The following is a 17,424-nucleotide window of genomic DNA, read 5'->3' as shown; positions in this document are numbered from 1 at the left end:
TCTAGTCTGAGCCACATCCATCACAGCAGTAGAGGGGGTTGTCTGTCATCACTCTGAAATTAGTCATATTAGTCTGACCGTCACCGCGCACCCCTCTACCACAAGGCCAGGCCACTCCGACCGGCCTCCCTTTGTCCGTTTTTCAGATTAGCTCCCGCAAGCTAATTTTCTGGATACTTTGCGATGGCTGAATAATCCCACCTAATCCTCGCCAGCTCGATTAAACAGAAACACAAAATGTCTCCGGCTCATTATCTCCTATCATCTCTGGCACAGACACCTCTCCTCCGGATCGTCCTCTCTCCTCTCTTCTTTTCCTTTCTCCTCTCCTCCCTATCCCCCTCTCTCCTCTCCTGATGGGTTTTAGTCTCAGATAGTTTTCACATCACTGAGGCTGACCTTGAAAATGTTGAAGTGTCTTTTCCATGCTCTCCTACTAACTGCCCATATGGATTATGTTCATTCATCAAACTGCTCGTATCGTACATACTGTATATGATCATTTCTATTCTTATCACCCAAGACAGATTCACCAAATGGTGAGCAGAACATCTAATTAATCACATACTTCATGAGATAATTAGAAAGAATTCACTTGAAAACAGCACATCTGTAACGACCATGACCACTAACCGCCACTACATCATTTGCATTCTTCTACAGCCCTCCACACCTGTTGGTAAGTCCCGTCTGAACAGACATCTGTCAGTGAAATAGTGCAGCTCAAATGGAAAAGGGGGCTGCCTCCATCCCGTCAGGTACTCAATAATGCATCACTTAGTAATTAGGATCTAAATTATCAATAGCGCGGGAGGAGGTGGTGAGGTCCTGACAGGGCAGGCTATTTTTAATACGATGTAAAGGAGATGGGCTAGCTGCCTTCGTTTCCATGCAATATGCTCTTTGGGTTGCTAGTAAAAAATGAATGGCTTTTGACAGGCACAGTTGCATGAGGGACAGCAGCTGTCTCGAATCAGGACATATGGACTAATGAAGCACTTCACTGGGTGTCTTTTTAAATTGTTATGCTATTTTCTAAAAGATTCTTCCTATCAAATGTTTCCTACTGATGGAACATATTTCAAAGGTGGAGTTCGAAACTTTCAATGACAAAATGAAAAGAACAAAGAAATTGCAGGGCTGGCGATCAGGAACTTTTCAAGAATCTAAGATGAGACATTAGATAATGTTTACAGTATGTTTATGGTATTTGGCAGACACTTTTCTCCAAAGTGACTCACAGCATATGAACACTACATCAGGTGATTAGAAAGTGCCATTAGCTTTCTCCAGTAAACAAAGTACCAGAGCTTTTTTGATCCTTCCACCCAGTCCTTGCACAGGGATGTCTGTGGGAGCTGGAATTACGAGGCCTGACAACATCTGACTCCTGTGGCCTATTCTCCTGAAAGATTCAACCACAGCACTCCCTCTTGTCACCCCACATAAACTCTCAGACACGACCCCCACACATCAGTGATACATACACGCTTCTCAACCCTGGGATCCAGTCAAGAAGATGCTTCACAGTTCTAGATCATGAACTAATTAAGACCCTCACAGTGAGACGAGCTGAGCATCAACTTCACTGGCATAATGTATGTGATGAGTATAGTGAAGCACAAAACCACAACTCTGGTCAGCTGGGAGAACAGAGGAATGGAAAGAGAGTAGTCACTACAAAGTGCATTAAAATAAGCAACCACACGCTGGCAGGCATGTTTAAAGAAATCAATCACTGAAACGAAACAAACTAGTCACTAATTAAGCTTGAGAAACCCTTTTAACATGTCAATACGCATTAAAGAGCCCATCATGGCCAATCCCCTCCTCGTTAATGGAAACACCAGTGAGATTGAGCAGAAGGTCTTGAATCGGTCATGTGAATCGATGAAGAGCAAAAAGCCGATCTGACGCGCCCCACTCAGGGGCCTCTCTGGTGCGGTCCCATCACCTCAGCTAAATTAGCCTGATTGGTGAATAACAGGAAGTGATTTTTTGCATGATTACATCATGATAACATCTTTGCAGCAGTTCTCTTGATAATTCTTAGCTAAAAAAATAAAAATAAAAATGGCAAAATGTTGTTACACAAGTGGTTTCATGCTTGCCAGGTTTTGACAGCTATTTGTTCTCCCTGAGTTACCAAACTACTGCTGAATATGACATCACACTGATCGGACGAATTGGTTGGTCGACTGAGGGCCAGATTTGGGCCAGATCACGCACAGTCTCCATAGCTGTCAGAGAGGGACAGAGTCCTATTGGTTGACACGTTGAGGAGCATTAGCATTCCCTCCTGTAAAAACATTAAAGTCATGCTAAGCCAGATGCTTCAAATCCACAGCTAATCCCCATAGATCCTGTTTAGCATTGACTTTGAAACTTCTACCTCTTCAAAGACATCCTGGGTTGTTACTTAAGCTTCCCCCATACAATGTCCCAGTCCTTACCACTACCCAAATATCACCAGGAAACACAAATACACCCCTAAACAATTACATTTTGAGTACAAAGATGTGGATTCGGTATTCTCATTTATCAGAATAGATAAACAGGTAGATCATGTTCACTGTCATGGCAATTTCATCTCATGAATCCAGGTGAAGAGTGTTTGCAGCCAAATACAGATAAACGGCTGTTACAGGGTTTTAGTACTTTGAACTCATAGTGCTTACAGTCAACAGACCAAAAAGTGCATGTCATTGGCAAGTTTCATGGAAATTGCATTTACACTGTAATCTAATAAACAAAAGGACATAATCATTTCAGAACAACCTTCCCACTTGAGGTTTGAAATAGAATGGTTGTAGCAATTTTCTTGAAACGGTGACAGCCAGCACTCGAAAGGATAAAACTAAATTCCAATCTGTTGACAGCTATGAAGAAAACATGCTGATAACATCGAGAGTCAATCTCACTTTGAATCCCATCTCTTATTACATGCCACGTGAACTTGTGCATTTTCTGCTGAGATACTACAGGGAAATCTGACAGACCTCCACTCTGCTGTGGAAAAACCATCATTAAGTCATAGACCTCAACACAAGTGATGCATGACTCCACCAGTACCCTGCATTAGACCCCATAATTAGAGGGAGACTGGGAGGCAGAGGTAGGATTACTGATGTATGGAGAAGCAGTGAACGCAAAACACACACACACAAACACACACACACACACACACACACACACAAAACATACACACAGTGATTCACCAGTATAACAGTATCCATCAACACACACAATGACAGTGTGTGAGTATATCATTAGTTGTGTGTGTGTGTGTGTGTGTGTGTGTTTGTGTGTATTCAGGGAAATGTATGGGTGTACCATTAATTCCCTGTGCTTGTGTGTGTTCATTCATGACAGTGAAGATACCATTAATTCTGTATGTGTGTGTGTGTGTGTGTTTGTGTGTGTGCATCCATCAGCAATCACAACAGTAGGAGCTGTCGTGTAGGGGTCTGTTCTTTGGCTGTGAGTTGGTTATTCTGCTTGTGAATGGATGACCAAAAGGGGCTGATGAGTTGGCAGCATAATGGCAGCTCTACAGACGCTCGAGCAGGACCCGAAACTTGCCATATCAACACACACACACACACACACACACATACACACACACACACACACACACACACACACACACACACACACACACACACACACACAGACACACACACAGACACACACACACACACACACACACACACACACACACACACACACACACACACACTTTACTGAAAGCATATCCAGCCGTGAGCCTGAGCCAGAGCCTGAGCCTGAGACAGTGTAGTGTGGCATAGAGTGGGAGTCTCTGTCAGCACATTCTCTGAAGAATATGTGTGTGTGTGTGTGTGTGTGGAGAATGTGTGTATGTTTCAAAAGAGAGAGAAAAAGACAGACAGAACATGAACAAAGGAGTATGAATCTCAAAGAAGTAAGGAATGATGGAGAGAGATGAAGAAGGTGGTGGAATGTAAGGAGGTGAGGATGATCTCACTGGTGGAGATGTAAGGAGGATGATATGGGTTAGAGAGAGGGAGAGAGTTCTCCACAGAGCTCAACTATATTGACTGAGACTGAGCCTAACCAAGTCCTGTGTGTGTGTGTGTGTGTGTGTGTGTGTGAGCTTGAAGGCACGTGTCTACTAGTGTGGACATAATTACATTATTTTCCACCAGATCGCCTGTGCTCCAACACAGTGAAAAGGTAATACATTGGGTACATTGCAGCATTAGCTTTTTTTCCCTCCGTCTACGGCTTTGTCTATAACGGGTGTGTGGTAAATGGTATTAAGACTGATTTTTCTTTTTTCTTATCTTAAGATTACTATAGCTGTCACAAACCAGGTCAGGAGATTTCCATCCTTATGTGGCGTCTTTTAGGGTCATGCCCTCTACAGTCTGTGAGAATGGGTAGATGAAGGATTCTCAGTTCTGATTGGCCATATGGGATTCCAAGGGATTTCTTTAAAATTCTTCAAGCATTTCTTCTCTTGGCAGACAGATCCTTTAGAGCTGGCATCAGGTCTATTTCAAAACTACACTCGAATGTAAGTCAGGTAACCTTGAAATTGAGCTACATAAGAAAATACATGATGACATGATGATTTATTTATTTCTCCGTATGTCCATAACGACACCATACAGTATAAGGCGCCAGTCAAAAAATAAACATGAATTTATGAAAGAACTTACATTTTCTACAAATAAAAACATTGGCACAGGTCCCATACTATGCCAAATCATACATGAACTAAACATTTATGGGATTCTAAGGGATTACTTTACCATTCTCTAGGGCTGACATCAGGTCGATGTCAAAACCACCCTCAGACTTACCACTTATTTTACCCTTGAGAAAATGGCACCATACATATTATTATCTCTTATTATGGCACCATACTGTACATATTATTAACCTATTATTGAAGGTTAACTTATAATAGAACTTAGGGTAAAAACAATGCACTGGTACCCAGCCCAGTCATTGCTAACTCACACATAAACTCAAGAAAAACCCCTCCAAACAATCCCAAGTGTTTAGCTCAGACCTGAAGACCATCTGCGTGAGTTGTGTCAGACAGAGCAAACCCTGAACCTGTCATCTCAGTCCAAGCCGCTGACCTCTGCTAAGATGAGACACTCACCGAATACAAAGCCGACACTCACTGCTGACAGCTCCCAGTATGCACAGGGAACAGGGGTGACAGCAGAAACGTGCCGTGAACCATAAGACAGCACTCAGAGATCGGACACAAGCCACCGGACAAGACTGCCTGTCATAACACTGTACTGTCTGGTAGAACATTTATACTTAATATCAAGACTGAGTCCAGGTATATCCCTCAAGTACAAAGGGGATATGTAGAAACATTTAAGAAAGAGAAACCTATTTAAGGACAAAAAACATCCTACAAGCCTTGACCCTAGTGAATACTCCATGCCATGTCTTAAATGGTTCACTAATACATAAATATTGATAAAAAAAATTATTGCCAACATTGATGACTAACCTAATACCAGCAATGAAGGTATGACATCATTTATGTTAGTGGTGAATACAAGATTCCATGTTTCCAATGGTTCAACGATAAACAAGTATTAATGAAATAAAAATGATTGTCAAAACACTACAAGCCTTATGGGGAGGTGAATGACGACCTAGATAATCCAGGAGAGATTATCCCTAAGTGTATACAGTGTGCTTGTGTAGTGATGGTCTACTGTAAACAAAATTATGGCCATATGAGAGGGAGGACTGGGGGGGGGTGGTGGGGTGGTGTGGGGCTGCATGGACAGTGGTGGAGTACGCGCGCATGCGTCTTTAAGGCTGTCGTACACAGCAGGAGTGTTGGGAAAGTCGCCCACTGCTTTTCTCATGACCCCCTTGGTCAGCTCGGAGCGAGCTCCTCTGGGGACAGAGGGAGAGAGAGAGAGAGAGGAAGAGAGGACGAGAAAGAGATAGTTGGAGAGAGAGAGGAAGATAGATAGTGGAAGAGAGAGAGAGAGAGAGAGAGAGAGAGAGAGAGAGAGAGAGAGAGATGGAAATGCTGAGGAGTCAGAGTCACAGATGAGTGAGAGTGATGTATCAGATGCCTGCATGTGGGCTCCCTTGGAGCAAGTGACTCTGGGACACATGCCTGCTCGGCTCTGCTCTTCTGATGGAGCTGATTAGCCTAGCAACTCTTCTGATAGAGCTGATTAGCCTAGCAACTCTTCTGATGGAGCTGATTAGCCTAGCAACTCTTCTGATGGAGCCAATCTGGACCTAATGTGATGCCAATCTGGACCTGATGAGGTACCAATCTGGACCTGATGAGGTGTGGATCTGCCTGTTAAGGGTCAGATCTGGACCAGACCAAAAATACAGGCATGCAGTTCAGAGGGTGGCCAGAGGCCGGGTACACCTGCTGCCTAAGACCATTTGAGTCCAGTTAGTGATGAGCAATAGTGACATTCGTGACCTCATGTGCACCATATATTCAGATCTTGCCAGGAGGGACTTTGAGTCATTTTGCACCATGTCTGACAATTCAAAATACCCGGCCAACACCTGAGAACAGAGCTGTGCTTCCTGCTCTCATCTCTAGAGATCTCCACATTCAAGAATACATTTTTGTCGACTGAATTCTTATTACTATTCCCTTGTGGATCTTTAAAAATGCATTTCCAATTGGTCTGCTCTGATTTATAGTTATATTTAGACATTGAAGATAATGACAGTTATTCTATTTGTGACATTATGACAATGTGACATTCAAACTGTTGAAAAGTCTTTTTAAAGGATGTAGGATTGAGATGAGGACAATAGCGGGAAAACAACCCAACGAGCAGAAGCAGGCTAAAAAAGGAAATGGGGCCTGCACTGGGGCAGTAGGGAGGAAGCGTGAGCCGCATTTCTGAGACCAACACAGTACTTCCTGAGCGGGTCTTCCACTGGCCAGTTTTTACAACCATGATATCATTCCCAAAGTGATGATTTGAAAATCCATAAGTATGTTGCACAGAACTGTCCTCTGCTTGCTGTTCAAGAGTTCTCTGAACGCAGAGTGAGTAACCTTTTCTCAGACTCTGCCTGACATATAAACAATGAATGAACAGAGATGTCCTTTTTCAAATTGCATGCCAAGGACGGAGATTAATTTGGGGGCGAGTTTGCCGATAAGGAGTCTTCGCCACTTTGGTCATGAACAACACATGCGATAACAGGGATAGACCTGTCTGTCCTTATCAGCCTCTCCCAGACCATAAACCTATCGTCTCCACCGGCGTCGCCCAGCACTCACACAACTTAGTCTTCTGCTTGGAAATGAGAAATGCCCTTTCAAAAACACTGCGCTGAAATATTCAAGGCAATTTCCATAACACAAAGAAAGCACACCTATGAATAACTTCACTATTATTTTGAACTACAATGTAAACACATTACGCCGCCGGTGCACACTTTCTATTTAATGTGATATCCTGCCGAGTCACTTTATTCATACTAGCATTTCACTTTTCTTTACAAAAATTTAAATGAGAGCACAATTTAGTAAAATGAGTGCACAATTTAGTCAAACGTGCACACTATTTAGTAAATTGTGCGCATGATTTACTAAACTGAGAGCACAATTTAGTAAAATGAGTGCACTATTTATAGTACGGTGTCTTGTGTAATCCCACTGGATTTTCTTTTAAAAACTGATTTTCTTTGCATATTTTGCTAGTATAGAGTCTAAGGAACAAGATGTAACAAGATTTTTTTTTTGTCCTCAAATTTTCACGATCCATATTCACACTTAGATGATCATTTAATCAATGCATAATTAAGACTGGGACTACTATCACTCGGGGGTCAAATGTGAGAAAACACTGGTAAAGAGGGTATTTTGCCTAATTTTTGGGTGCTGATTCTGAATATCATATTTACTTAGTTGATATTTTAGTTTTAAACCTGCTAATTAACATTTGCGGCCTAAAACTGGCCTCCATAGGCAACATAGAGCGGGTGAATAGGGTAAACAATGTAACTCCTTGATATTATTATGAAAGAGAGAGATAGACTTCTCCGCATAGCCTCTTCACCCCCTCCATGTTTGGATACTGTCTGTCCACTAGCCACTTTTTACCACTGTCTTTCTGCCTCACTGTTTGCGTGCTATATTAGCACATATGCATAACCCTTCCCTCCATGCCACAGCCGAATTGTGGCCACACGTATACCTTTTCTTATTATATATATATATATAGAGAGAGAGATATAGTTTTTTCTATAGTTTTTTTTTTATATTACCTTATTTTATGCTGGTCTCCAGACTTTATTCTTGCACTATTGCACTATTGGACTCATTTGCACCATCACCATGATACTCACTCACACAGAGCACCTTACCTTACCTTACTATGCACAGAGAATCACAGGCTCAGTCCCTGCCTCAGTCATTGCAAGCACCTCTTGATTATCACCCACTATGTGGATACTGTTAGAATTGATTTAGATTAAGTGTTATTTAGTATAATTTGTATTTTAGTACATTCTTTATCTTCTACTGTCATTATTGCTTAGTTGTGTTTTTTATATTTTATACTTTTAATTATTTTTTTCTGCTGTTAGTGAATGTGTGTGTGATGTCTGTATGCTACTGAGACCTTGAATTTCCCCTGGGGATCAATAAAGTATCTATCTATCTATCTATCTAATAATGCAATAATTTGCATACATTTCAATTACAAAAAAAGAGACATCTGAATATTGGATAGTTAACATTGAATGTAGTCAGGTTCAGGTTTGTCTTCAGAACTTTTTCTGGATTCAGAGCCTTAAAAGAACAGCTTGTTCAAGCACCAGTCCGAGGTTATGCCGATTTCAGTCGTCCCTTTATCTTAGAGACGGATGCAAGCCATGCAGGATTGGGGGCAGTGCTGTGACAGGAGAAGGATAAGTTACGGCGACCAACAGCCTTTGCTAGCTGGGGCTTGCGGCAAAGTGAGAAGAACATGTCAAATTATTGTGCCATGAAACTCAAACTTCGATGCCCTTTCTAGGCTTCCCACAAGCCCCACTAACACTGTCCGATCTGTGTCACACGGCCTGGACATCCCCCTGCCGATTGCCATAGCCAACATGTATACTCGAGTGCACCTATCCAAGACTCTTGGATTACAGAATCTTGTATGGTGGACACCACCCCTGGTCGAACCAAAAGAGACCTGAAAGTCCTGCAAGGGACTGATCCCTGTATTTCCAGATACCTGTGGTTTTTGTGACAGGGACGACCACCTACCCGTTAAAGCAACACCAAAGAACTTTTCCTCTGTCGCACGCACGCAATTTGTTTATCCAACGGCTTTGTAAATAACGATGTTCATAGACAAGGTAGAATATGTTGCATGATTTTATGAAAGTATGCTACGATGTATTGCGACATCATGCAAGTCAAATTTGTAGTTTCTTATGTCTCATTCCATCGAACTACAGATCCACTACCCGATCTGGCAAACTTACATAGTGCGGTTATAGCCGATAGAGGACCGCAAACGAATGCAGAAGTGCCGTTCACCCTGTTACGAGTTGATGAACCACGGAAATAATTTTGGAAACATTATTTTAAGGTACAAAAAACTCTTTGGTGTTGCTTTAAGACAAGTGGAGTGAACCAAGGGAAGTCCAGCAGCTGATAAAGCAGTGGTCTCAGATACAAGAAGTGGATGGGACATTGTACTGAGCGATCCAGGTTCCTCCTTCCAGGGATCCAGTGCTGCAGCTTTTACTGCCCAAGGTGTTGCGAGTCGAAGTGCTCACTAGCCTACACAACAACCATGGCCATCTGGGGGTGGACAGGACCACAGATTTTATATGCCAGAGTGTGAGCACTGTGTGGTTGCTAAAGCAAGTCAACCCGAACCAGAACCTTCTTGGGAAATCTGTTAGCCACTAAGCCTTTGTAGATAATCTCCATTGACTTTACTCTCTTGGATTGGGCTTGCACAGGACAAGAGAATGTTGTGGTAGTCATAAATGTTTTCTCAAAGTTGACCCAGGCCTTTCCCACCTCTGATCAGAGAGCTTCCACCGTAGCTAAGATTCTAACTGAGAGATGGTTCTATGTGTATGGCGTGCCACGGAGAATCCACTCTGATCAGGGGCGCAGCTTTGAGGGGGAGCTGTTGAAGCACCTGTGTGACATCTACAGCATAACAAAGAGTAGAACCACCACTTATCATCCAGAGGAGAATGGTCAATGTGAATGTTTCAACAGGACACTTCATGACTTGCTCAGGACCTTACCCCCTGAAAAGAAGCGTAAATGGCCCCAGTTGCTCCCTCAGCTCCTGTTCACCTATAATACCACCATGTACCAGTCCACACAGCACTCTCCATACGAGCTGATGTTCGGTCAGAAGCCACAGTTACTTGGAAACACTGGAGGTGACCACTGGAACAGTCCACCGACTGATTGGGTGGTGTAACATCAAGAGTACCTGACTTCTGTCTATGCTAGTGCTAGGAGACACTTAGAAGAGGCTGCGGCATATAATAGGCATGGTGGTCCTGACACTGTACCCATATTACGCAGCCTCTTCTAAGTGTCTCCTAGCACTAGCATAGACAGAAGTCAGGTACTCTTGATGTTACAACACCTGGCACTCTAGTCTTTTTCTAGTGGGCAGTGGTAGTGTAGTGGTTAAGGAGCTGAGCTAGCGTGCAGTAGCCTGAAAGTTGTCGGTTCAATTCCCGGCTTCCACTGTTATGCCCTTGAGCAAGGCACTTAACCCCAAGTTGCTCCGGGGACAATGTGATCCCTTGTAATATAGCTGATATACAGTATGTAAGTGACTTTGGTCAAGAAGTGTCTGCTAAATGTAATGTACATGTACACTCTTTTGCAAGAACCATTTTCACGGTCGCCACAAAATCCAGGATACGTGGGTGTCCACCAAGTATGAAATTGTGGAGTGTCTGGATGGAATTGGCACACACTATAAGATCAGGCTGTATGGGGAGGAGGGCCCCCTTAAGACCATGCATCCATGCATCGCTCCGAGCTTAAACCTGTTCCCACCAGTCAAGATTCATCCAGCCCACCAGCACTGGCTGCTCCACAGCCTCATGGGGATATCGGGAGGGAGCCAGGCCTCAGTAGCCCTGTAGTTGGAGACTCATTGAGGGTAGTCATAGTCCACACCAGGACTAGTGCTTAGCATCACAGTGACCAAGATGGTGTTAACTTTAGCCTTGACCAACTGTCCCAGGCTCATTTGGAGGGCGTACCAGATTAAAGAGAGCAAATGCACATGGTTTAGTGTCTGACCAATGTTTTCCCTTGAGTTATTTGTTTGTTGTATTAGTTCAGGCTGTGAGAGGGCCATCCGTGGTTTGTCTGTTTGTTTGTTTGTTTGCAACTTATATCCATGGTTTGTCTGTTTGTTTGTACCTTATATTCTTTTGTTTGTTAATTTTGCCTACTGCTACTTAACTACCCATGCCTATGACACCTAGTGGTGTACTGTGTTGCCTGTACTATTATAGATTATTTCCAAGACAAATTTCTCTTAAGGTAGACAATAGAATGACATGGCAGGTCAAGGAAAGCATCAAGAAAAGCAAAGATTAAGAAATCGTTTTTGACATAGGCAACATGGGAGGAGGTGTTTTTACACTTTTCAGACACTCAAAGTTTGAAAACTATGGATATTGTTTTAGAACCAACAACCTTTCTACATTATCTGTGGGTTTTGTGTGCAAAAAGTGGAATTAATTGTCAAAAAATTAGAAGAAAATGTGAAAATCACTTTTCGGACTAGATATAATCGCTTATTTGAAAAAATACAGATAAAAACACACAAAGATGGATCGTGAAAATTTGAAGACAAAAAAAAATCTTGTTCCTTAGACTCTATATTAGCAAAATAGGCAAAAAAAAAAACAATTTTTACAGAAAAATCTAGCAAGAGCCCATTTTCCAAACACAGCGTACTGTACTATTAGTAAAACGTGCACCCGATTTAGTAAAAAGAGCACACAATTTAGCAAAATGAGCGCACGTTTTCTGGATATACAGAAAGAAATATCTTGCAATGACCCCTCTAGGGCTCCATACATCAGTACCACAAAGTATCCCATCTGTGGCATTGCTTCAACTATGTTGTCCATTTTGTAAGAACAAAAGTATAAAATAAAAACATTTGTATGCCTATATAAATATGTACAAAGGTAGGAATTAGTGTCCCCGATACAACACAGACACAAACACACATGCACGCACGCACACACACACACACACACAAAGTAAAAACTGAGTCATAGAGTTGTGTACAAACAACTTAAATAAACAAAAACTATGCCATGTGAATCATTGCCCAGAAGGACTGAACAAGTGTGGTGTGTGTCTGAGTGTGTGTGCACCCACGCACACAAAGAGAGAGAGAGAGAGAGAGAGAGAGAGAGAGAGAGAGAGAAAGAGTGAGAGTACAAATATTTAACATGGTCAAGCCAATACAACCCTGCTAGCACAGGTGGGACAGACGAGGCAGTGCACAGAAATACCACACAACCCCCCTTCTCAGACACACTCGCACAGTAATCCACTCAAGCCGTTGATGACTGACACACACATCTGACTGTGTTTTAGTACACACAGTACCACACGTGAGCTTTAATATGCAGAGAAGAGGCATTCTTGCAGGTACGATGAACAGGCCATCTTTTAATAAGGGACACCATGCTCCGACACAAGCCTTAATTGGGAGAACTGGGAGTTTAAACATAACACATGTGTACTAATTATATATAGAAACAGCATGAGCTTATGAATTATAAATATGCTAATTATGACCTAAGCCGTGTTTAAACAGAAACATGATAACCTATACATGATAACCTAACTGTGCATCTCATTGATGTGTTGTGGAGACAGCTAGTCCTCCATGGCAGGTTGTCTTCATTCAATGACTGCTTGAGAGGGGGACTGCAGTTAACATCAGCTAGGTACTTTTACTGGTCTTAGAATATGTCACTACTTTCCTTAGTTCTTCAGTAAAGAAGGTAGGTTGTTAATGTTAACAATAGCTGTTCTCACTGTTGTAACCATTCAAACCTCTTTTTTCCATTTTTGGCTTGCCTTCTGACTTTAGTACATCTCCTAAGACCTATACATTCAAACATGGCTTTTTTAAGTTTCTATCAGGTCAATTAGTAGCTTGTCATTACAAATAATTAGGCCAAGGAAGCACTACAGTGCGCACTATGTGCGTCCAAATCTGTTGTGATCTTCGTGTTGGTGTTGAGCAAGGCACCCCGCATTGTAGCAACTGGTCTCTGTTAGTCACTTAGGATAGAAGCGTAGGATGTGAAGGAACACATATTTGTACCGAAGTGATTAGGTATGGGATGTTAAGTTCAATACAGATGTGTACCAAATCTTAGTCTTAAACAGTAATCAACAGATGTCTATTTTTACGTGCAGATCATCTTTCAAATTCAAAGGCGGACCATGTATCAGTTGAATTTATTAACGTCAAAAATCATTTCACACCTTTTCAAAATACTACTCCTGCATATGTATGTATTGAGCATCAGCAATATTGTCAGTGAATGTTACGCTAGCGGTACTTACAGGCTGTATCGAAAATATACTGAAAATTAACTGACTCGAACCCGCAAACAACAGCACCACGGATCGGAAGTTGAGCATGCTAGCAATCGGGCTAAAAGCCCAGGCTCCTAGCTTTCTTCCCAGCACTACTCTTAAGGCGTCGGGAGGGAGGCTTACCAACGAACATACTGCGCACAGCTACGGACCAGCTAGCCACCGTTACACATGCCCCTGAAGCAACGTGTTGATTGGATGAGGATTTTTTTTTATTATTATTATTCAAATTTACAGAGCCAGGTCTATGCATGCAGGAGAACACACACAGAACAGCCAGAGTACCATCAGGAGAGATTCATGAATTTGATAAAAAAAAACTGTGGTCTCTGTGTCTGTGGCTCTCACAAAGCACATGGTGACACTACTCACTGTCAAGTCTCACAGAAGACAGACTTGTGTTACACATGATGTGGAAACAACCAGAAATTGAACTGAACTGAACTTTGCAAAGCCAATCCCAGGCCTCTTAATTTACACTGAGGGTGTCCCGCAGGCGGGACAAATTGCAGTGCCCCCACCTCCCCCCAACATTCTAAATCAATTATATGCACCATATTGCTATGTAGCATAGTAATATTATATACACCATTTGAAAACTTGAACTCTTGGGAATCCATATATGGGAACATTTTTCATGTACAATCTGTATAGTGCTTTACATTGTCAATTGTCAAATTGCATTGTGCAATTTCAAGCAAAAACTCAAAATAGGGGTACCTAGGGGGTAAGTGTAAAGATTTAATAATGTAGCACAAAGTAAGGTACGGTGATTCAATGGTGGTCTTGTCAAGACTGATGTTAAACGTGTGGGTGCTTAGTCTTGTCAGTAATGATTTAGCATCCACTGGTCTACCAAACCGTCAACAAGTAGTCTGCTCATGAGTGCGCTCATGATGAAGTGACACATTTGGCCCCAGGAGACTATCCTGCTCCCATGCATCAACACCCATAAATCAACTATATACATAGTTTAGGAAACCAGGAAACCATGTGAAACCAGCCCATATTATGCTGTATTAGTGGCTATTTACTGACCACATCGCTGGACTGTTCCTGTGTCAGGCAGATGAGGCAGTTGTGAGATGAGAAAAGGAATTATGACATGGCTGCTACTCTGGTTCACATCCCAAGAACATTGCTGCTTTGCACATCGATAACTTTGCCTAACCTCCTTACCTGGCCTGGTTTGGTCATAAGTGCTCTGCCTGTTCTTAACTGCTTCTATTTGGCTTGGTCTAGATGGCATCACCCATAACTGCCTTTGCCTAATCGCTTTGTCTGTTTATAACAGTTACTCCCCTCATTTCTTTATTTGCCTACTAGCTATCTCTGCTAGATGCTAACCGTTATTCGTCCATTTTAGTGTGGTGACCTTAACTGAATGTATGTGATGTATGTTAATTCAGTTTGCATTTCTTGTGTGATACTCTTGTTTCTGTCATGAGAGACAGAGAGAGAGTTGCATCGTTCTTCCCTGATTAAATGTGGTCAGTTTGGTAACTTACTTAACCTGTATTATGCATAATTGATATTATGAATATGGTCATTTCTCATATTTTTGATCGACTGAAGATTCCTCTGGCCATCTAAAGCTTTTTTTCTGGGTGGGCAGTGTCCACCCTGGCCCAACCAGACACCCCCATACCTCTCTTCCTTAACTAGCCAGCCTCTCAGCCTTAAGCCTTGGCTCTGACCATTACCCCTGTCCTTCCCTCATTTATATGTGAACTGGTGATTGATCACTCTCTGTATTCTTACTATTTGGTATTACAGCTCTTGGGTGGGGGATGGATGGAATCACATTCCCTGCTTCTTAATGAACCTGAATGCATTTTGGGTTGTCTGTACTGGTTTGAGGTAAATATTTCCCTGGGAGAAATTCCCAGGATGGTGTAGTCAGATCTTTCACAGATTGATGCCCTATCCCTTGTCACAAAGTGGCATAGTTGGCAGGATATAGCCTACTCCTATTTTCCGAAAGGAGAGATGTGTGTTCGCCCAGTGCGTTTGTCCTGTAGCCTATCTGTTCTGCAGCTGTAAAGTTTTCCTTCATTAAAATCTATTTGTAGTTATGGAAGAGGAATGCCAAGAATTGAGGGATCTAGTCACACTTAAAAGCAGATAATGAGAGACTGCGGGACCACTCCACCATACCTGGCCACACACTGTGCCCTCTACCTCTTTGGCGGCAGCCTAAGATTCCAGGAGGACTGTTTTGGAAATACAGAGCTCATGGGGGCTAGTGTAGTTCACACAGAACTACTGGAAAACTTGCTGATTAAAATGAAGGGGTTTACAAGTGGTTTGTAAGAATGTTATTGAACTCTGTCACTCATTACTGGTGTGTGAGGTTGTGTTTTTTTCTGAATCCTTTCAACATATGACCGAAAACGATGTGCGCGCGAGTATTTGCTAATCACAAAACAATTGCAGTGGAATGGCTTTAGCCTACGCTCCCGACCAAATCGATTTTTAAACCTAAAACTTTTATATTGTTCAGAACAGTGTCCCATTTCACCTGAGTATTGCAATAGGAATGGTTTAGTTTTTTTCTTTTGACCTCAAGAGTATTTTTTAAAAGAGGGGGAAATGCGAAAAAAGAACAGGTGTTTCAACTTTAAATCCCCATGTTAAAGCCGCTGTAACTAATCTTGTACAAGACAATTGTAACATTTGCATTGCCTTTGGAGAAAAGTCATTTTGCAGTAACAGTACCTCAAAGTACTGTTTACCTCTTTTATGTAAGCTAAAGGATTGGAACTGAACGACAGACTCACATGAACCATCACATATTAAACCATATAGCCGATAAATAACCAAGCCATCGTGCACACGTAAAACAAGTAAATGTTATGTTCAACGACTGAGGTGGACATACCTGAGAGAAAACACAGAAAGGACAATGAGATCAAGGTGCCAAGTTTCCTGGAAGTCTCCATCGCACGGTTGGCGTCAAGAGTGCGGTGCACTCGCTTCACACAGCCTTATTACTGAAAGCGGTCGTCTGAAGTATTCCCTGTTATCACCGGAGACCAATTTGCCTTGGGCGAAGCAGTTTAGATCTTTCAAGTATTTCCTACAATCACGACAGCGAAAGACATACGATGAGGTTGTCAGCATGGGTCTAAGCCGTGAAGTCCGAGTGCAAAATCATCTGGAACAGTTATCATCCAGTTCTCAAACACCCATAAGCATAAACGTGAGTTAAATGAACAGACTCAAAGAAAACTGACTGCTCATTCAAACAGATGCATTCCCATCCGTTTCCTTCACAGTGTCCAACAGCCTACCACTGAGCTTCCCTTAGGAACAGCTCGTTGCCTCAGTCAAAATGTAAAAATGGCAAAGATGTTATTATGAGCCATATCCGTATACAGAGAGCGCACTGTCTCCGGAGTGTCTCCGAAGCTCGGAGGTTCACCTGTGCCTGTTGGGATACGCCCCCTGTTCTTCGACGTGTCAGTGAGCAGGGTTTCTGTAGTGAAACAATTCCCCCTCTCAACCCTAGAAGTAGGCTACGTTGTTATTCCACAATCAATATAATCAAGTAAATGGCCATCCTGGACAATTAGAAATAGGACCTGGCTGTCAAAAAAGCTGATTATGATTCTGTGATTCTGCTGTACTGTCTGCAATAGGCTAATAGGAAATCCATTTTATCACCTTCTGTCTCATCATCAAACTTAAAACCAAAACCAACTTTCATTGCAACAGTTTTTACTATAACATAATCAGTGGATTGATGGCCTTTCACTGTTAAGGTCTGGCATTCCAAAGGGCTT

The 17,424-nt window shown here is 42.3% G+C and overlaps 1 protein-coding gene across 1 annotated transcript in view; it reads right to left on the bottom strand.

The window, feature by feature from the left end:
• The window catches only part of esama (endothelial cell adhesion molecule a), a 47,020-nt gene extending 29,969 nt beyond the window's left edge, over window positions 1–17,051 (bottom strand). The window contains exon 1 of the mRNA XM_048238023.1: window positions 16,521–17,051. Within this exon, the coding sequence (XP_048093980.1) occupies window positions 16,521–16,581 (61 nt within the window). The 5' untranslated portion in view covers window positions 16,582–17,051. The remainder of the gene's footprint in view (window positions 1–16,520) is intronic.
• Window positions 17,052–17,424: the final 373 nt, after the last annotated feature.

Source organism: Alosa alosa, chromosome 2 (genome assembly GCF_017589495.1).
Source record: "Alosa alosa isolate M-15738 ecotype Scorff River chromosome 2, AALO_Geno_1.1, whole genome shotgun sequence".
Classification (NCBI taxonomy): domain Eukaryota; kingdom Metazoa; phylum Chordata; class Actinopteri; order Clupeiformes; family Clupeidae; genus Alosa; species Alosa alosa.
Note: the sequence above shows the minus strand (reverse complement) of the source record. Positions and strands in the feature narration are given on the sequence as shown.